This window comes from Lissotriton vulgaris, chromosome 5 (genome assembly GCF_964263255.1).
Source record: "Lissotriton vulgaris chromosome 5, aLisVul1.2, whole genome shotgun sequence".
Taxonomy (NCBI): domain Eukaryota; kingdom Metazoa; phylum Chordata; class Amphibia; order Caudata; family Salamandridae; genus Lissotriton; species Lissotriton vulgaris.
The window spans coordinates 1,886,195,699-1,886,217,979 of NC_141693.1; the positions used below are offsets into that span (position 1 = coordinate 1,886,195,699).

Below are 22,281 nucleotides of genomic sequence, written 5' to 3' on the forward strand. Positions count from 1 at the left end.
AAATTACCGCCCCATTTCGCTCCTTCCATTCCCGGCCAAAGTCATCGAGAAAGCTGTCAACAACCAGCTCGCCGCTTTCCTCGAAGCCAACAAATCCCTCGACTCCTCACAATCTGGCTTCCAAGCAAAACACAGCACTGAGACCGCCCTCATCGCAGCAACAGACGACATTCGAACTCTACTGGACAATGGAGACACAGTCGCCCTCATCCTCCTCGACCTCTCTGCAGCATTCGACACAGTCTGCCACAGCACCCTTTTACAACGCCTCAATAACATCGGAATACAAGGAAAAGCACTTGAATGGATCACCTCGTTCCTCACCGGAAGAACCCAAAGAGTCCGCCTTCCACCATTCAAGTCCGAGGCCACTGAAGTCATCTGTGGCGTACCACAAGGATCCTCACTCAGCCCCACCCTCTTCAACGTATACATGAGCCCCCTCGCGGCCATCGCCCGCCAACACAACCTCAACATCATCTCTTACGCGGATGACACTCAACTAATCCTTTCTCTCACCAATGACCCCAGCACCGCCAAAACTAACCTACACGAAGGAATGAAAGAAGTTGCCGAATGGATGAAACAAAGCCGTCTGAAACTGAACTCAGACAAAACAGAAGTCCTCATCTTAGGTACATCCCCCTCTGCATGGGACGACTCTTGGTGGCCGGAAGCCCTTGGAAAAGCACCCATCCCGACTGACCACGCACAGAACCTAGGCGTCATCCTGGATTCTTCACTCTCAATGAACAGACAAGTCGGCGCCGTATCCTCATCCTGCTTCAACATTCTTCGCATGCTCAAAAAAACATTTCGCTGGATCCCCACCGAAACCAGGAAAACAGTCACCCATGCTCTGGTCACGAGCCGACTGGACTACGGAAACACCCTCTACGCAGGTACTACCGCTAAACTCCAGAAGAAACTTCAACGAATCCAAAACGCCTCAGCCAGGATCATATTAGACATCCCGCGCAACGAACACATCTCTGGTCACCTGAAAGACCTCCACTGGCTACCCGTCAATAAGAGAATCACTTTCCGACTGCTAACCCACGCACACAAATCACTCTACGACATCGGACCGGAATGCCTCAACTCACGACTGTCCTTCTACACCCCCTCCCGCCAACTACGTTCTTCCAACCAAGCCCTCGCCACTGTACCCCGCATCAACAAGACCACCATGGGAGGCAGATCCTTCTCATACCTGGCTGCTAAAACATGGAACTCACTCCCCGCTCACCTTCGCCTTACCCAGAACCACCTAGCATTCAGAAAGCAACTTAAAACGTGGATATTTGACAAGTAATCCTCCTCCCCTTCCTAAGCGCCTTGAAACTCTCTGGGTATGTAGTGCGCTATATAAATTCTCTGACTTGACTTGACTTGACTTCACCCAGGGCACACGCTTCCAGCGTGGGGCGCTTTTTGGCGCGAAGGGGTCTCCTCTTCTTCGAGCGTTTTAACGCTCATTGCCTCGTCTCCCTCTTGGATCCCTCTCAACTGTTGGGGGAACAGGGTCACCTGCTGCTGGTTTCTTGTCTCAGGCAGCAACTTCGTTTCCCTTGGGCAGCGTTTTCTTCTCCTCGAGGCTGCCTGGGGACAGGGCTCTCTTGTGGGGTTCTGTGGGCTATGATCATGCCCATCCCACCCTCGTCGCCAGTTGTAGCATCCTGCTACAATAACCACAGACACCATGGATTGCTAATACTGGAGCTTTATTATCACACACCCATCCTTGTCCCTGTCCTTACTCTAACTGACCTTGGTTCCTGTTCCCCGGCTCCTCCTGTTCCTGCTCCTCCCTCTGACTCCACCCCCCAACCACTAGACTACATCCCACAATACTACAAATGGATTTCATTTTCACCCTACGGAGTAGGAGCACTGCCCATTCTGCACTATTAGCTGGATGGAAGGACGCATTAGCGAGGCAAGATCGTGGCAAAATGTGTCAGTCTAATTATCTCAAGCGCCTTTGACGTTACCGCTCCTCCCCCGCACGCCATGTCCACCGCTCCTCCCCTGCTCCTGACTTGACGACGGACGTCGCGGCCGGCGCTACTTTGGGGAACTACTTTTTTTTTTGAATTAACTTTTTATATAAGGTTTTTTTTTTAATTTTTAACGCCTATGACCATCTACACACCCTGCCGATTTCAACGGTGTATCGGGTGTGTAGATTGGCGCTGTGGTTCCCGAGTTTACCTGGCTCAAAGGTGAGAGTTCTCTCTTTATAATAGTAGTATATATATATATATATATATATATATATATAATTGCTCCCTCTTTTCGCCAGGTCGCGTATATATATATATATATATATATATATATATATATATATATATATATATATATTATTGCTCCCTCTTTTCGCCAGGTCGCGCACTCCAGCACGGGTGCCTTGTTGCGAGGGGCGAACCTCGCTCGTATTTCAGCTCCTTTTTCTCCGTATTTCCCAAAGAAAACAACTTGAGAAAGAAATAGAAGCATTGGGGGAGGACAGCAAAAGGCTGGAAGAACTAAAGGGCGCCATGACGAAACGTCTAAAAGCATATGAAGACAAAATCAGGAAACGAAAACAGGAAAAATTCGAAAGAGACGAAGGAGACTATGCAAGGGGCAGGGTACTAACGTTTGCCAAGCGATACGATGCTCAGGTGAAAGCATTAAGAGCGAATAAGAAGGTGACTACAGCAAGAGGAGAAGAATCGGGAGACACAACGGAATCCGAGGTCTCAGAGAATGAGGAGGCACGGAGAGACCGAGAAGCAGTACCAGCAGCAGATACACAACTCCCTTTTCACGACGAATATCAAATAATCAGAACAACACGACAACAAGGAGGCAGGGGGAAGCCCCCAGAACGACAACAAAGAAACGCCCCACGCGGAGGAGCGGGGAGTGGAGAAAAAAGCAACTACTCGCCACCGATGACTCGCAGCGCCAGATACAACAAAAGGCGATAACATGGAATGGAGAACAAACACAAGATAACAACTTAACTATTGTGAATTTGAGTCAACATAATCTAACGGAGGAGGAAGCACATGTTTTGAAATTGGGTCTCTCCTTTTGCCCGTCCAAACCGCTGGAATACACACAAACTAAAATAGACCTGTACAAATTTGCGAGGAAGCTAAAACTCCATAAATTCTATAAAATGAGACCACAGAAAACCACAGGTCCAACAAAAAGAACAGCAAGACAAGAAATCCGGGTAAAAGACATCCCAGCTCTGGAAGCCATGCAGGAATTGAGAGCAGAAGGAGCTAGTCAACCGGAGAATTTATCGCAAGTGTACATAGCACAAGAAGGAGGAAACACGAACTTCAAACCAGCATCAACATTTGTACCCCAAATGCCCAGCGATAACATAGATCTCTTCATGGAATCAGTCTCTAAAGAACTAAGAAAAATTGAGAAAAGTGGTCCGACGAATAAACAGTGGAATTTAACACGGAAACATCGTGAGGCGATAAAAAACTTACAAAATGATAAAAAACTGATAATAAAGCCCTCGGACAAAGGGGGGAACGTGGTTCTGCAGACATATGAAGCCTACAATGAAGAGGCGGTAAGACAACTAGAGGATGAAAAGTGCTACCAGAAAGTGGGGAGGAAGGAATACCAAGAGAGCATCACAGAATGTCACGAGTTATTGAAAAAGTGGCACAGCAAGGGAATAATAGAGACAGAAGAATATCTGTACCTTCGATGCCTAAACCCCACAACACCTTGTTTTTATCATCTCCCCAAGGTGCAAAAAGACAAAGCAAAGCCACCGGGAAGACCAATAGTAAGTGCCCAAGGGAGTCTCTTGGAACATTTATCCATTTATATTGACTTTTTCCTGATTGACTATGTAAAGACTTTAAGGAGTTATCTGAAAGATACTAAGACCTACTAAATAAATTAGAACAGCTCACCCTAAGAGAAGGAGATCAACTCATAGTAATGGACATAGCTAGTTTATACACTAGCATAGACCACAAACAAGGGATGAAGGCTGTGAAGGACATTTTGTCAACAAGAGAGGCTAACTTCTGGGAACATAATGAAATGCTTTTGGAATTTCTAAACTTTAGCCTACAACATAACATCTTTCTGTACCAGGATCAACACTACAAACAGTTGGTAGGGGTGGCCATGGGCACAAGCTATTCTCCCAGCTTCGCCAATATTTTTGTGGGGTGGTGGGAGGAAAATGAAGCGTGGAACCCAAAATATGCGGAGTGGACCCAACACATATTAGTGTGGTACAGATATATAGACGATCTGTTGATTGTCTGGCGTGGACCAGACAAGAAGGCTGAGGAATATATAGAGAAACTTAATGTGAATACATACAATTTGCGTTTCACAAGTGAAATAAGTGACAGCAAAGTAAACTTTCTCGACTTGGAAATAAAAATAGCACGAGGGAAAATAACGACGCAGTTTTTCAGGAAACCCACAGCGGGTAACTCGATTTTGCACTCTATGAGCAGCCACCCACCAAAATTAATCCACAGCATCCCGTATGGGGAACTGCTGCGGATTAAACGAAACTGTACATCAGAGGAGGACTACCAAAAGAATGCACAGGAAAGCATAGAAAGATTCAAACAGCGAGGGTATGGGGAGAGAAGTCTGAATGAGGCCCTTAAGAAAGTGAATAACATCTCACGAGTACAGACGTTGAAACCAAAATTGAAGGAAATTGACATAGATGGAAAATTCAGATTGGTTACAACGTACTCAGAAGGAGCGGGACAGTTAAGAACAGCTTTGAGAAGAAACTGGAACCTATTAACTACAGATCCAGTAATAGGCACAGACATACCAAAGCAACCAATGGTGACTTACAGGAGAGCAAGAGCATTAAGAAACACTTTGATGAGTAGCTACCTTGCACGTCCTGTGAAACAACCATTTGGGAAACCAATAGCAGGTTTCCAACCCTGTGGACGCTGCAAAGCGTGCAAACGAAGTAAGAAAGTCACAACTTACCAAGTGAGAGGAGAAGTTCGAAAAATCAAATCCTTTTTGACCTGCACAACACCCTACACAGTGTATTGCTTAGTGTGTCCCTGCGGATTACGCTATATAGGCAGCACAGTAAATCCCACTAAAATGCGCATTCTGGAACACCTCAGAGCCATAACGAACTGTGACCCATCATATCCAGTAGCCAGACATTACAAACAATATCACAAAAGTAATTGCGAACTACTGGAATATTTTGCATTAGATCAAGTTCCCAACAACCCTAGAGGGGGGGATAGGCTACAAAAACTTAGGAGGCTAGAATCCAGATACATAATAGACATTGGGACGAAGAACCCGGGAGGACTGAATAGTCATGAGGAAATGACAGTACATTTAGGCTAGAACTCCTAGGGAAAGTGTTGAGCAGTACAGTATAGTTGCAGTTGACCCAAAGAGATGTATTTTAAGAAACGGATTATGAAAGAAATGTACTAGAGTTCATATGTTACTGTGTATATGTTTAAATTTAAAAAAAAAAAAAAATTAAACATTTTTCAATTTTAATTTTCTTGTTCATCAAAGATGGAAAGAACAAACTGTTATGTAAAATACTGTTATTTGCAGAAAAGCCCATTCAGGGCCTAATAACACAATGGAGGTGAAACTCAGCATTTATATCAAAAACTGTGGATAAAGCAAAAGCCCATCCAGGGCGCAATGAAAGTGTTTGTAATAATGTGTAAATAACAGTTCCAATATGGGGGAGAAAGTTGGGCAAGTAGTCCCATTTCCATCTTTACTTGTCAGTATCACACGGGGGGATATTTAAAACAGAAAAAAATGGCGCGTCAGTGTACCACTGACAAAGGCAGTAGCCGAAACGCGTCTGGTGCTCAGAGGGTCAGTAATAAAAACCAATTGATCCTCCTCCCGCGAGTGCTTGTTTTCTTTGGGAAATACTGAGAAAAAGGAGCTGAAATATATATATATATGTGCCAGGGCATTCCCAGGAGCCCACTGCAGTGTGCACCGTCCATTGCCATCCACACACTGCTGTCTGGATTGCGAGTGGGTGGAGGCTGCCACCCTTGGTTTCTTCCGTCATTCGCGCCCTTCACAACTGGGTTGCACCAAGGCTATTACTAAGCGGCGTTTGTTAGGGGCTTCTGTTCTTTCCAGAGCCCTTCTGAGTTCCAGCGGTTAATTTAAGGCGGTAAAACCTTCACCAACCGGTTTCGGTAACCCACAATACCCTTGTCCTTCATTCAGGATAATTATCCTCGAAGGCATAAACAGAGGTTCTACAGGGTGAGTCTACAAACCTGTCATACCAATGAGAGCTGAGATGTATGTACTTTTAATTTTCTTTATTGTTTTTAACCTCTTCACATGGTATAATATTTTTCATAGCAAATGTTATATTTCACCAATTGTGCTCCCTGTCACAACACATCGAACAATGCTATTTTGAGTCACCAGTGCAAGCACAATGGGTCACGTTCTAGTTGTACAGAGAGTCATGGCATAATTAAGGATGCACAACAATCATGTAGTATTGATCGTGGTGCCTTTTTCCCTCCTTTTTCTTAATTACCCTCATCTTTGTTTAGGTATTTATCCTATAACATACGTGGTAGGTAGATAACTATCACTACCACGAAGTGTGGAGTGTTTACACATTGGACCTGATGAATTGCCATCTGACCTCTCAGACATTATGGCAAGAAACATGTTGACCATTATAGAGTAGAGCACTACAATCTTGAACTAATAAATTTAAGATCGAAGTTGCCACTCAAGTTCTATTTTAATCAGGTAGGAGCCATTCTATTAAAGTACATTTTTGGACTACCGAACCGGTTTTATATCGTACCTTCATTATACAACATCTACACTTACCAAGGTCCCTCACCCACACCTCACCAAACGGCAAGGAACAAAAGATCTCCGCCAAAGAGCCCTATCATTGGGTGCCTGTCGGGTATTGCACCGCCGACCCGACGAGGAGCAGTCCCGATGATGAAGCATGACACCTAGCTGGCTGGGTGTGTGAGGGCCTTAGTTCCAAAAGGAGGAATTCCCCCGTCTTCTGATTTCACTTTCCTTGGAGGACACTTTTCCCCTAAGGTGAATTGTTACCCCCTTATCTCTCTGTACACGCCCTTTGGGTGACCTACCTAGGAACTGCATACCCCTTTGTTTTATTATTGCTTTGGGCAAGTATGCTGGACCTGAATAAAAGCCCTTCCTGATCCCGCTTGTTGATGGACCCTGTTGGGGAAACAAAATGCCTGGTCTGCTTTCTGTTCTGTAGATGGACCCCCCTTTCTCTGGTATGACATATATGATAGCCTTTAATCACCTGGTGAATAATAAGAAAGCCATAATGGGTCTGCCCCAGAGTCCATTTATAATATTTCTGAAGTGCCAGCAATTTGAGTATGGGCTTTATTTTTATCTTGCAGTCGCAGTACAAGAGCCAGAGAGAGCGAATACATAATGAGTTTGAGAAGCTCCAGAAGCTTTTGGAGAAGGAAAAATCTTGTTACCTCAGCAGCCTGGAGAAGGAAGAGAAGAAGAGCCTGCAGAACATCAAGGAGAAAGTGACCAAATATGAAGAACAGCAATCTGTTCTCAGGAGCCTGATTGCAGAGATCGACTTAAAGTGTCAGCAGAAAGATGTGGAGTTATTAAAGGTAAGAAAATGTTATCCATACTAATATAATAAAGAGAGAGCCCAAACCTTTGAGGCAGGTAATCTCAGGAACCACAGCACCAATCACAACACCCAATACAGCTTTGGAAAGGGCAGTTGCAGCAGAAGGACATAGGCTATGCAGACGCCCACCATATACATTTAAAAGGTAAAAGAACCGTGCCAGCAAAGTAGTCCCTTGGGTGCGTGTCTGCGATGTGCTGTGGGCGTGTGCTGGGGGGCGTGACAAACGATGGGGGCCTGTGGTACCTTCCGCCCTTCATGCCATGTCTCATATCGTGTGCTAATCCCACCCTGCTCCCTTTAAATACCCCTGCACCCCATAATCATAACCCACCCTTACTCCTTAAAAACCCCAACACCCTTAAACACTAACCCATCTTAACCCTATAAATATACCCTGTACCTCAAAACCAAAACCTACCCCTGAACCCTAAAAATACCCCTGTACCCCAAAACCCAAACCTAGCCCTGAACCCTAAAAATACGACTGTACCCCAAAACCCAAACCTACCCCTGAACCCTAAAATACCCATGTACCCCAAAACCCAAACCTAGCCCTGAACCCTTAAAATACCCCAGTACCCCAAAACCCAAACCTAGCCCTGAACCCTAAAAATACCCCTGTACCCCAAAACCAAACCTAGCCCTGAACCCTAAAAATAACCCTGTACCCCCAAAACCCAAACCTACCCCTGAACCCTAAAATACCCCTGTACCCCAAAACCCAAACCTAGCCCTGAATCCTAAAAATACCCCTGAACCCTAAAACCCAAATCTAGCCCTGAACGCATAAATACCCCTGTACCCCAAACCCGATACCTATCCCTAAACCCTAAAACTACCCCTGTACCCTATAACCCAAAACTATATCTGAACCCTTAAAATACCCAAACACCCCAAAACATATACCTCAGTACCCCAAAACATATACCCCTATACCCATACTTACCTTATCCAAACATTTTAAAAAAACATGCTTTTACCATTCATGCATTTACAACGAATTTCGTTGTAAATGTATGCGTGGTAAAAGCAAATAAAATGTAATGCCATGCGTTATAATGGCATTGCGGAGTTGTGGTACTTTCGTAATGAAAGTATGCGGAGTGATGGTATGCGGAAACAAAGTTGCGGAATAATGGGTGTTTACCCTCCCCCGGTAAGTACATTGGTGGCACGGCAGCCCACATCTCCAGCAACATACTCATATTTTTTCACCACCCATTTGAAAAATGCACAGGTCTCTCTCATTGATGGCCAGCACCGACATACACTTTTAGATACACCTCCCGCCACAAGTTCTAGAATGGCGAACTTTAGAGCTGGGGAGCTACGTTCGAATCTCGGCATCAGCTCAACATCCTGTGATTTCAGGCAAATCGCTTTGTCTCCCTGTGCCTACCACAAATGAATGTGTTCTTCTGTAATGTAAATTGTGCTCATGCCATGTTGTCGAGTTCGCGCCATATAATATTGCAAGGAAAAATAAAGTAGGGAAACTCGAGTTCACACACTACTGAACGCACGCTCTTAAGTGCATCAGCAGTGCACTGTGAATCAGAGCATTTCACAGGCCTGTCACACATAAGAAATGCTATCAAAACGAAATCCTACAAAACAATATATTACTGGCTGGCAGCAATTCATACCCGGACAACGTCGGGCCGGGCTGCTAGTAATTCTATAAAACAATAAGAGCACCAAACCTTTCTTATTGTCAGAAAGTATCAACCTTGTAAACTGGGTCTAAATAGAGCCATGTATGATTCCACACCACTCTGAATCCACTACCAAATATATTTTAAATATGTTGGTTAGAAGTCGACTCAGGGGTGTGTGGCTATGAGGAGGACCCATGTAGAAGAGTCCTCGCTGAACTCAGAGTGCTGGAAGGCTATCTGAGGCCCGTACTGGACCAGATGGGAACTGGAAATCCTTGAATTTAGAGCTGAGGCAGTGGAAGCGATTTTGCATCAGCAGGTGCCACTGGAAACCACTTTTGAGTATCGAAAGGCAGCTACAAAGATCCACAAAGTGGCCTACCCTGATTCCAAGATACGCTGGACAAGATGACTGCCGGTAGAATGAAGACGGCTTCCAATGCAGGCAGGAACTTTTAGCCATGCACAACCCACTATGCAGGACCCGAGGTATGCCAGATTTGGGCCCCCGGAACTGCAGCCAGAAGAGCGGTTATTATCCACAAAGCTGTTGGAGCAGAGATTACAATCCCACAACCTTGGGTGGGTCTAGAGTAGACCTCAAAATAAAGAAGAGAAGCCCCGAGATTTGGCTGGAGGAGGCGGAAGGTTCAATTGTGTGCAATGGGATGCCCCCCTGTAGGGATTCTGATCTGGACTGGGTTTGTTAAATAATGCGACCATGGATGATCCCATGTGAGGAATTAGGTTGTTGTTTGATTGGGGTGTGAACCCTGGTCAAGCAACAGCCACAATCCCTTGCATGGTAAACAGTCACTAAATTAACCTGTTATCCCTTGGTCAGCGCAGCACAAAAAACAGTCTGGTTTAACTTAGAAGCAATGTGTAAAGTATTTATGCTGCACACAAACAGTAATACACAACACAAGAAAAATCCCAAATCAATTCAGAAAAATAGAGTACATTTTAATAAATTATTCGACACCGTAGAACCGTAGTTATGAATTTTAAAAGTTTTTTTTTTGTTTAAATATATTTTATTTCCCCCCCCAACTTTTTCTTAATATACACATTGTATTTACACATCATACATTTGTACATTCTACAATTTACATTTTACATTTTAACATTTTTCCTTCCAGTTTTTTCACATCCATGATTTTATATTTCTCTTGTTTGAAATTTAAACAATATAAGCATACCATAAAGCATAGTGAAAATCTATATTTCCTATTATATTACATTATCTTGTAATGCCATTCTTTCTTTCCATTTGGCTATTGGTTCCCAGATTTTCAACCCAAGCCTTCTTCCCCTTTTCCCCTTGCGTGCATATATTGCTTTCTCAAGATTGTAGCTAGCTAATAAATTTGCCAGCCATATTTGCATTCCCGGGGGTATCTTATCTAACCACACTCTTGCTATTGTCAGTCTCAGAACTGCGGTAGCCATAAACATAAATTCCTTATAGTCAGATCCATCCTGATTATCTCTCCCAAACAATATCATCATCGGTGTCAATTTTATTCGTATGCCAAGTGTATTACCAATGAAACCTTCTACATTTTTAATCAAAGTATAGAGCTGAGGGCAGGTAGCAAACATATGAATAATATCTGCATCCCCTGCATTACAACGTGGGCAGGTGGTGCCAGTGGAGCCTCCCCACTTAGCTATGCTAGCGGGGGTATGATACAATGAAAATAGAGTCTTGTAGTGCTGCGATTGCAGGGGACCCGAACACAGAATATTACATCCCATGTCCAAGGATTCTTCAAAACTTCCAGACTCCCCACCCAATTTTTCCACCCACTTGCCACTAACTTTCCCTAAGTCATCCATCTTTACTTTTGCTAAGCCTGCATAAAAAGATCTAATTGTGCAGTCCCCTCCTATTTTTATTTTCTCCAGTACTTCATTACTATTGAACCCCACACTGCCACCTTGCTTGCGACAAAGAAAGCTCCTAACCTGTAGGTATTTGAAGAAGTCCTTCCTCTCAATCCCATACTTGAGGGTAAGGTCTGCAAACTGAGCTATCCCCTCCGCATCCATTAGATCCCCAATCTGTACTATCCCTTTTTGAGTCCAGCCCAACATTATCGAATCAGCAAATACTTCTGCAGGGAAGGATTTATTCTTGTAAAGCCTTACATATCTATTGTATCTTCCCAATCCCATTTTTTTTTAAAATGCATTCCAAATCCTGCATGCTGCCACTACAGTCTTGAATCTAGTCCTTTTATGGTATCCAAATTCGACTCTATACAAAAAGTTATTTTCTGCCTCTGCCCCCAATACTATAGAATAGACTTCTGTGGACATGGTCGTAACCCCAATGTCGCGTCCCCCACCCCCCAATTAGCCCCTGCATGTACTGTAATGCTGCAGCCATTTGGTACAACCTGAAATCAGGGGCCCCCCAGCCCCCTCTTTCTCTTGGGAGAGTCATGTACCTGTAGACCCGTCTGGTTTTCCCATGTGCCCAAATAAATCTGTTGAGTACTCTCTCTAACAGATTAAACCACCTAACCTCAAAAACTAAAGGGATAGAGCGAAAGAAATATAAAAATTTGGGCAAAATTAGCATTTTAATCACATTCGTACATCCCATAAGAGAAAGGTGTAGGTTGTTCATCCTCTCCAAATCTTTTTTAACCTTGTCAATCAGAGGGGCCAAATTCAGCTCTACTATCTATCCAGGTTCGCAGTTAATAACACCCCTAAGTATACTGCTGAGTTAACCACCCTGTCATCATTACATGTTGTGTATCTATTTTTAATAATCTGCGTTTTCAGTCTATTCAGACTATACCCTGATATCTGTCCAAACACCTGGGACTCTATCTCCACTTCTTTTATAGCTAAGGTGGGATTGGGGGTTAGAATTGCTACATCGTCTGCGTAAGCTAAGGTCTTCACCGTACAACTATTTATCCTCATTGGTGATACCTCTTGATTAGCTTCAAGCCTTCGCAGTAGCGGTTCGAGATATAGCGCAAAGAGTAGGGGAGAGGAGGGACATCCCTGTCTGGTCCCCCTAGCAATTCTTACCGTATCAGAAAGCCCTCCATTAATTCTTATTCTTGCTGTTGGGGTATTGTATAGTACCTGTATAGCTTTTATAAAAGGTTCCCCCATCCCACACCACCTCATAACCTGCCAGAGATAGTCCCAGGAGACCCTGTCAAATGCCTTCTAAGCGTCTAGGAAGAGTGCTGCGACAGGGTCCCCTATGAATTTTAAAAGTTTTAATGAAAACTAGCGCCTAAAAGATCATAGCACCATCCGCGGACATATAGGGTCATATGTATAAAAAAAAAAGGTTTTGCGATTCTCAAATTATGATTTTTAGAGAATCGCAATTAGAGAATCGCAAAATGCAATGTGTGTAGGATTTGCTAAAAATGTTGCGAATCCTATATATTCCTTATTTGCGAATCGCAAATTGAGATTCGCAATTAAGGTATACCTTCCCATTCATTTGTATGGACTAGGAGACCCAGATGAATGAATGGGAAGAAATTCTCATTTTGTGATTACCAATTATAGAATTGCAAATTGAGAATGTAATTTCAAGGTTGCAAGGGTGCCAAAAGGATACCCTGTTGCACCCCTGAAATATGCATGTGTGCACATTTTGCGCACATACATGCCATAAAGGCATGTATGTGCGACATATTGCACTTTTTTAAAAAGTCCAAAAAGTGCTTTTTTAAAGAAAATCGCAAATTACCCCCAACTTGAAGTTGGTGGTAATTTGCAATTCCTCAAGGCTGAATAGCACATTTCTGGTGCTTCCAGAATTGCATTTAAGGAATCGCAGTCTGCAATTCCTTAATTGCATTCGCAAAATAGAGAATCGCAAATTTAGCAATTCTCTATTTTGCGATGGCCTGTCGAAATGATACAATTTGCAAATGGGCCGATTCTGAGAATCTGCCCGTTTACAAACGGGAAAAAGGCGTGATATATATGGCCCATAGTCTTGCAAGTCCAGCTCAAAGCCGAAATTTAAGGCCGACCACAATGGAATGCGGTTCGCATTAAAAAGTGGATTGGGCACGTTCAGCGCTTACCTTCGGACTTAGAAAAGTTTCTGAAGAAAAATATCTGAGAAGATAAAGTCAAGTGAGTCAAGGTGGCAGGGGGTGTCCAAAAACTGAGTTTTGTCGTCAGATGACCTTGGGTCAAAGCTGCGGTGAAGATACCTGTGTTCGGACTCAGTCACCGAAATGGAAGTAAAAAAACTCCAGTGGGACGAAGCAGAGGGATGTAGCCGAAGACAGTTCTACGAGGTCAGATACCCTTTTGGCGAAGGACTTCTGAAACTGATTTGCTCCTGCAGAGAACCTAGCAGGAGAAGTCACAAAGTCAATCGAATCGGAGATGCACCTCGGGTGGAAAGGCGAGCAGGTTAGTCCCAGTCTCCTCTTGCTCCTCAGAGCACTTTTTGGCTAAATGTTGTCTAAGGCCTCAGTTTTGGAAATTAGCCATCTGGGCACCTTCAGCACCACAACCAATGATCCAGCCTAGTGGGACACCTCTTGGGGGTTCAGAGCTCACTCAGGCTGAGTCCCGGTGAGGGTTCAAGATGGTTGTAGCCTGTTTATGTCCCTGTGGCTCTGAACAGGAGGCCAGCATGCTAGCCCTTGGAGTCACTTCTGGTAGTCGGTGGTTCAGGTGTAGATGCAGGGCTCAACAGCAGCACTAGCCTCTGATGTATCAATTCAGGGTCCAGGCAGCAAAGCAGTCCTTCCAAGTACAGCAGCAATCTGGCAGAGTGCACAGCAAGTCACAGCAGCAGGCAGTACTCTGATATCTCTTCTGCTGGTCCAGTAGTGAACTGCAGAGTGGGCCAGAAGGTCATATTTCTATTACTCTGGCGCCCTTCTTCTGGAAGGTGGGGGAAGTTTTTGGAAAGGTTCTTTGAAGTGCTTAGAATTTCCTGATTCCCATGCCCTGGCTGGCAGTCATTGAGCACTTTGTGTGAAGGCGGAGCACAGGCTATTCAGGTGTAAGTGGGGCTGTGCAGAGCTCCACCACCCCCATACTGCCAGCAGATTGCTCGCCAGGCACACCAAATCTCTCTATTGTATGCCTGTCTGGGAAGAATTCACAAAGTCTGTCAGCTACACTTAGTCATGTGACCCAAGACAGGCTGCAGGCACACATTGCAGAGGTTGGATAAATGCCAACTTTCTAAAAAAATATGTCAAATTCAAAATTGTAAGGAAAAGTCAAACTTTTTACCATTAAGAAGGATTTAGCATTACAATTCCATAGAAACAAAGCATGACATATCTACCTCTCAGTTAGGAATTACAGCTTTTTCAATGTAATAAGGAATCCCTAATGTTGTGCTACGGGAGGTTTAGTCCTCAAATTAGTGAAAAACACATTTGGGAGTTTTTCACTACCAGGACATGTAAAACTTAAACGTACATGTCCAACATTTTCAATACACAGAACCCTGCTCGCTGAGCTGCCTAGGACCTACATTAGGGGCAGCCTAAATGTGATAATAGGGGAGTTTAAGGCTTGGCAAGGGGATTTAAGTGCAAAAACGACATGGCAGTATGACACTGCATTAAGTCTGCCTTGGCAGGCCTGGGACATGTTTTAAGGTTCTACTAAAGTCGGTGGCACAATTAGTGCCACAGACCCTCTGGAGGCATTTCATTTAGAGGCCCTGGGTATATGGGTATACTGCTGTACAAGGGAATAATACATTAAAAATGGCCATTTACATAAATGGCACTCAAACCATGATTACAAAAATGAGCACAAGCACTTCAGCACTGGTTAGTGGTGGTAAAGTGCGCAGAGTCCTAAAGCGAACAAAAACAAATGTCAGCAAAAAGTGGAGGGTAAAAGGCAAAACGTTTGAGGCTGAACCTGCAGAGAGGGCCAGCTCTTACACCTTGGCTCTGGGTTAGATGACTTGGTGGGGAGAGCCTGTTGAGAGTGCTGGAGAGTGGGGGACGGCTTACATCAGCTATGATTGATCAGCCCGCTATTTGGTGGTGGCATCGTAGTGCACCTGAGATTACACGAGCCCAGACGCTTATTAGCCCGATAGTTATGTACACTGCCTAAAGGCAAAAGCCAGCACAAGAGTTCAGAGGGGCCAATCTAATTGGGGACTTCTAAACGCTCTGACGCTGCAGCAAAAGATGACTTCCGCCATTGATAAGATGGGTGTAATGAAACCGGTCAATCTTCTGGCCAGTGAATATGGGGACATTGGTCCTATGGCTACGAGAGCCAATATTCCATTGATGCTGCCAGAGTTCAACAAGCACTTGCAATGCAATAGGTTTTGCATTTCAGAGTTTGAGCTATTGACAATGCAATATCTTAAACTCTCTCAAATGCGAGACCTATTTCATTGCAAATATTTGTTTACTATCGGCCATGCGGCGCTTTCACATTCATGGAGGCTGCGCCCCTTTCTACAGACAAGCCTCGTCTAAAGAAAGGGGCGTGGCCGACATTAAAGTGAAACTGTGACATGGGACGCTTTGACAAAAAAAAGCATCTGTTTGTCAAGTTGACAAACAGATAGTTTGTTTGTAAAAGCGCCCATGCCGCGCTTTCACTTAAATAGCGGTTGCGCACTTTTCTTTAGACGCGGCTTGTCTAAAGAAAGGGGCGCGGCCTCCATGAATGGGAAAGCACTGCATGGGCGCATGTAAACAAACAAAAAAAAGTACGCGTGGCCGCTATTCTGAAAGCGGACTGCCATTAGTAATAAAAAAAAAACGGGTGGCGTGCTGCGACGTAATAGGTGGAATAGGGGCAAATCATTAAACAAAATAGTGCTCACCGACAAGATAAAGCATACCGTGTAACAAGACCAGTAAAAGGTCCAGTTGTTATGGGAAGTAAGAAATGCAGACAAGACGGTACCAAGGAGGGACTAACAAGCCTAATAACGACTAGGAAGCCAGCGTTTAAGAAAGACAATGACACAAGCTGATTAGAAATACGGTTGGTGAGTGGGCGGGGCTCAAAAAAGACCATACTCTTATACTGCATGCCTAGCGGCAGCGCATGCGCTGCCCAGGCTTAACATAAAAAGGAAATGGGCCAATTGTGACAGAACTTTTGGAAGTCACTTGCTGAGACTGGGGTGGACCATCTAGAAGTAGCGACAACTTAAGAAGCACACAAAAGGTATACATTGAGTATGAGCCTTGAGGAACTGGAAAAAAGATGGCAATGGCTAATCAACACAGCTGAAGATGGTTAAAACCGTTCTGGGCAAAACAAAGTGTGGATCCGAGGAATTCTGGACTGAGTCTCTAACCAGCACTTACCTCAATATGTTAAAGATTTGTTTAAACCACTCCTGCAGGGCTGAGAAGATATCTTAGTTGAACTTGACCTTAATCGCAAAGTATTCAGCTCACATCAGACCCAGAAAAGATAAACGTCTCATGTTCTGACTAGACTACAACACTTTATACAGAAGGAGGAAATACTAAAAGCAGCTAGACAGTCCAAACCCAATGTGTTCCGAGGATCTACCTTGACTTTTTTTCCAAGATATCTCAGCTATGACCCTTGCTAAGATGAAGGCCTTAAAAATAGCGGCAGAATATTTACACGCTCACAAAATCCCATATCAGTGGGGCTTCCCCATGCATCTTCCATTCCGAAATAAAGATAAACAAGCCTTGATTTCTACTAGACAATAAGCTATTTTCCCTGTTCCAGCTAAAAGATAAACCACACTTAAGGGAAGAGCAGCTGGATCAACAGCGACCAACATAAGGCAACAACAAAGAAAGAAAGCTACACAACGAGTAGAACACGGGGACCTCCAAGAAAGACAATTTTGCTTGGTTGATAATCCTCAATCATGGGGTTCTTGAAATGGGAGCTGTTGTGAAGATAACTACTCATGACCTATGTGGAGTTGTCCTTCAAAGGTGCCTCTGGACTCAAACCCAGTGGGTCTTTTTGCCATCTTCTGCCTACTGTAACACAGTACCTTAGAATGGTAGGTTACTTGGAGTAGTTGTTGAATGCTATTAGTCTCCTTCAAAACTAATGTATTGTAGAAAGGCTCTTCTAAATGTAGCTTATTGTGTGCTAATTTCACATTATTTTTGGTCGTTAAGGCAGGGCGGGGAGGGGAGTAACCACCCCCTGGCTTCTGAGAAGCTGGCCCTACTGTTGAGGTTTAGAAGATGTCTGCAGTGTGTAATGAGGGAAGAGCCTCCCTGACACACACCGAAGCTCTGTGTAGTCTGACAGAAGAAACATGTTCTGAAGGCTCTCCATTAGTTTGAGTTTTACAGCACAGTTCTGTTATTGTTTTTATGTTTGTCTCCTACTGTGGCCAGGAAAAGATCGTTGACCAGATCAGTGCAGAGAAGGTGGAGGGTCTATTGAGCAGCCTCAGGACTACGCTGTGGATGGATGTTGTTGGGTCTGTAGGCCTCATTTTACACCTGCGATGCAGGACAAGGGATCAACCCTGAATATTTTGACTATTAAGGTACAGGGTCTTCATTCATAATTAGAGGAAGCTGCTGCTCCATTGGCTCCAAATGAAAAAGGCAGCCTAGTGCTATTAGAAGAGAGGCACCTCTTACTCATTAGTATCATGAGATGTCAGTCACGATATACACCCGAAGAAGTTCCATTGTAATGCATTGACCAAGACTAAGGGTGTCACGGTTCTAATAGGGTCTGTGACAACTTTTCATGTAGACTCAATACATAGAGATACCGAGGTGAGAATAATACTGATTAATTGGATAAATATGGACAAATCTGAGACAATGGTGTTGGTTTGTGACCCAAAGCAAGGTCAAGAGCAGTTCTGTTCTTTGCTCTTCTCTTATTTACCCCAGTATTAATTGGACAACTTGATTTTTAGGAGTGACTTTAATACAATCAATCAATCAATCAATCACAACACTTGTATACTGCGCTACTCACCCGGAAGGGTCTCAAGGCGCTTGGGGGAAGGGGGCCGCTACTGCTCGAACAGCCAGGTCTTGAGTTGTCTCCTGAAGGCGAGGTGGTCCTGGGTCAGCCGATGGTGGATGGGGAGGGAGTTCCATGTCTTGGCCGCCAGGTAGGAGAAGGATCTGCCTCCGGCGGTGGCTCTGCGGATACGTGGTACTGCGGCGAGGGCGAGGCTGGCGGACCGTAGCTGGCGGGTGGGCGTGTGGAAGATCAGGCGGTCGTTGAGGTACTTGGGGCCCAAGTTGTGAAGAGATTTGTGTGCGTGGGTTAGGAGCCTGAACATGATCCTCTTGTTGACGGGGAGCCAGTGCAGGTTCCTCAGGTAGCCGGAGATGTGGCTGCATCGAGGGATGTCCAGGATGAGTCGGGCGGAGGCGTTCTGGATGCGCTTTAGTCTTTTCTGTAGCTTAGCTGTGGTTCCGGCGTAGAGGGTGTTTCCGTAGTCCAGCCGGCTGGTGACGAGGGCCTGCGTAACCGTCTTCCTGGTTTCGATCGGAATCCATCGGAAGATCTTGCAGAGCATGCGGAGGGTGTGAAAGCATGAGGAGGAGACGGCGTTGACTTGTCTGGTCATCGAGAGGGAGGAGTCCAGGATGAAGCCCAGGTTGCGTGCGTGGTCTGTCGGCTTGGGGGCGGTGCCCAGGGCTGGGGGCCACCAGGAGTCGTCCCAGTCGGAGGGTGATGGTCTAAGGATGAGGACTTCCGTCTTGTCTGAGTTCAGTTTCAAGCGGCTGTTCTTCATCCACTCGGCGACGTCTTTCATGCCTTCGTGGAGGCTGGTTCTGGCGGTGTCGGGGTCTCTGGTGAGGGAGAGGATCAGCTGGGTGTCGTCGGCGTAAGAGATGATGTTGAGGTTGTGTTGGCGTGCGATGGCTGCGAGAGATCTCATGTAGACGTTGAAGAGGGTGGGGCTGAGTGATGATCCTTGCGGGAAGCCGCAGATGACTTCGGTGGCCTCGGAGCGAAACGGGGGGAGGCGGACTCTGTGTTCTTCCCGCGAGGAACGAGATGATCCACTTCAATGCCTTCTCTTGGATGCCGGTGTTGCTGAGGCTTTGGACTAGGGTGCGGTGGCAGACAGTGTCGAACGCTGCGGAGAGGTCCAGGATGATGAGGGCCGCTGTTTCCCCGTTGTTGAGAAGGGCTCGGATGTCGTCTGTGGCTGCGATCAGGGCGGTCACGGTGCTGTGGTTGGCTCTGAAACCGGACTGCGAGGGGTCAAGGGATCCATTAGTCTCTAGGAAGGCGGCCAGCTGTCTGTTGGCGATCTTCTCGATGACTTTGTCAGGAAACGGGAGGAGCGAGATGGGGCGGAAGTTTTTGAGGTCGGTGGGGTCCGCTGTTGGTTTCTTCAGTAGGGTGCTGAGCTCGGCATGCTTCCAACTCTCCGGGAAGGTGGCGGTGTCGAAGGAGGTGTTGATGACGTCTCGGAGCTGGGGTGTGATGGTAGTGTCCGCCTTGTTGAAGACGTGGTGGGGGCAGGGGTCAGTCGGAGATCCGGAGTGGATGGTGTTCATTGTGCGGGCTGTGTCTTCGGTGGTCACTGTGGTCCAGGTGCGGAGGGTCGTGGTGGGGTGCGCTTGTTCGGCGGTTGGGTGCGGGGATGGTGTGCCGAAGCTGTTGTGGATGTCAGCAATCTTGCGGTGGAAGAACGAGGCGAGGGAGTCGCAGAGATCTTGTGAAGGGGTGATGTCGTTGGTGCTGGGGTTGGAGAACTCCTTGACGATGCTGAAGAGTTCCTTGCTGTCGTGGGCGTTGTTGTCCAGTCGATCCTTCAGTGACTTCTTCTTGGTGGTGCGGATGAGCTGGTGGTGCTTGCGGGTCGCGTGTTTGAGGGCGGCCATGTTGTCAGTGGTCCGGTCGAGGAGCCAGGCTTGCTCGAGGGTGCGGCTGGTCTTTTTGGAGTCCTTGAGTTCGTCGGTGAACCAGGGGGCCTTCTTGCTTCTGGGTTTGCTGGGAGGGTTCTTCAGTGGTGCGAGGTCGTCGGCGCAGGCTGTCAGCCACTGCGTGAAGTTGCGGGCTGCTTCGTTGGGGTCCGGTGTGCTGGCGGGTGGGTTCTGGCTGAGGGAGGTGGTGAGCTGGTCGGCGGTGATTTTGCTCCAGCTTCTGTGAGGAACCTGTTGCGGGTGGTGGTGGGTTGTGGTTTTTCTGAAGCTGAAGTGGACGCAGCTGTGGTCGGTCCAGTGAATTCCGGTGGAGTGGCTGAAGGCGATGTGCTTGCTGGATGAGAAGACGGGGTCAAGCGTGTGGCCGGGTTAGTGGGTGGGGGTGTTGACCAGTTGCTTGAGTCCGAGGTTTGTGAGGTTGTCCAGCAGGGCGGCGGTGTTGCGGTCCTTGTTGTTCTCCAGGTGGAAGTTGAGGTCCCCTTGGAGGATGTAGTCGGCGGAGGGAAGGGCGTGTGGGCTGATGAAGTCCGTTATGTCTTCGCTGAATTGTGTGCGTGGTCCCGGGGGTCTGTAGATGAGGGTGCCTCTGAGGGTCGTCTTTGGGTCGGTGTGGACCTGAAAGTGGAGGTGTTCGGCGGCGGCGATGGTGTCGTTGGAGTTGGTCGTGATACAGCTGTTGAACCTAGTATAGATAAATCACACTAATCCTGACAGACATTAAACTCCCCATTTACATAACCATGGACCTTGATGACTTGAAATTGGTAGATGTCCGGCACACAGCATATAGGAGAAAGGGGTTACACATTGTAATGTTTGGCCTCAAGCCCACATTGTGATGAAGGACGGACACAAACACTCTGCAGTGTGGTGTAATCACTGCCTGGGGCACGAGCGCCTGGCCTCTTTTTATTGGCATGGTCGCCTGACTGGTGTCGCCTGTGGTGGGTGGGTGTAAAGTGTGTATTACACCACTGGTGGAACACTAGAGCATGCCTAGCTAGACACTACATCCCCCCCCCTCACCTTTAATGAAAAGAAAGAATAAAAGTCCAACCTGAAAGAAAAATAAACCAACAATGGATAGTACTAAATCAGTTTCTTCAAGCCATCAGCCAGGCAGTGCTGGAGCCTTGGACGGCATGGTCATGATGTTTTTGATGGCCTTGGCAAAGTGTTTTAGGCCGACCTGGTCGAGCAGTGTCGAAATCCATGTATGAAAGTCCAGCATCAGTGCATTGAGAGCTGCGGTGAGGTCCAGTGTGGAAGATCTCTGTATGTGAATCCTTTGCCTGGAGGCGGCGTGGTTGATGGTCTTCCTTGCTTCTGACTGCCGAGCTACTTCCGGTTTGCCTCTCTCACTCAGACTCTTCTCCCATTGGAGTCTCCTGGAGAGTCTTCCCACTGGGCTGCCATGGAACCGTGTGGACCGTGAGTGTGCTCTACTTCTGTATGCTGCGTCTTGACAGTGGCACACAGACGGGTCCTGGGTGGCTCGCCTCGTGGAACTCCGGTGATTGCTCTTCAGTTGGGCAGCAGGTTGGGCAGCAGGCGGCGATCTGATCTTGTGGAGCAAGGACTGGAAGGGCTTCGCAGTTTGCCTTTATCTTGCTGAGGTTGTCCGTCACCCGTGGCATCTGCGGTGAGATGCAGGGATGTCATCTGACTCAGACTGCCAATGCTTGGGACTGACTAGTCGCGCGGGCAAGCATTGGAGAGATATTCGCTTCGCGCTGGTTGTGGCTTGGGTTTGGTTCTTCTCCGTGGGTTGTCTCCCGGGACGTCAGTCTGGCGGGTGGCTGTCTGGTGTCTTGGGGTGCGCTCATATTGTGGTGATATGAACCCTCTGCCCTGTCACTCTGTTCCTTTTCTCCTGCACGCCTTTGATGATTACCTGCCCTGTGGCGTTGAGTCGCTGTTCCTTCTCCCCCTTGTGGAGTGGCGTTATGCCACTCTTTTCTCCTCCATTCGATCAGGATCTCACTTGGAGGTGACATCCTGCCACACGTCTCATGTTGACGTCACATGGACACCTCACTGGCTGCGTCGTCGT

General features: G+C 46.4%; 1 protein-coding gene across 1 annotated transcript in view; it reads left to right on the forward strand.

Annotated features, from left to right (window-relative positions):
* LOC147717627 (E3 ubiquitin-protein ligase TRIM39-like) overlaps nucleotides 1-22,281 on the forward strand; it is a 213,899-nt gene that overhangs the window by 107,903 nt on the left and 83,715 nt on the right. Inside the window, exon 3 of the mRNA XM_086924421.1 lies at nucleotides 7,443-7,673. Within this exon, the coding sequence (XP_086780547.1) occupies nucleotides 7,443-7,673 (231 nt within the window). The remainder of the gene's footprint in view (nucleotides 1-7,442; nucleotides 7,674-22,281) is intronic.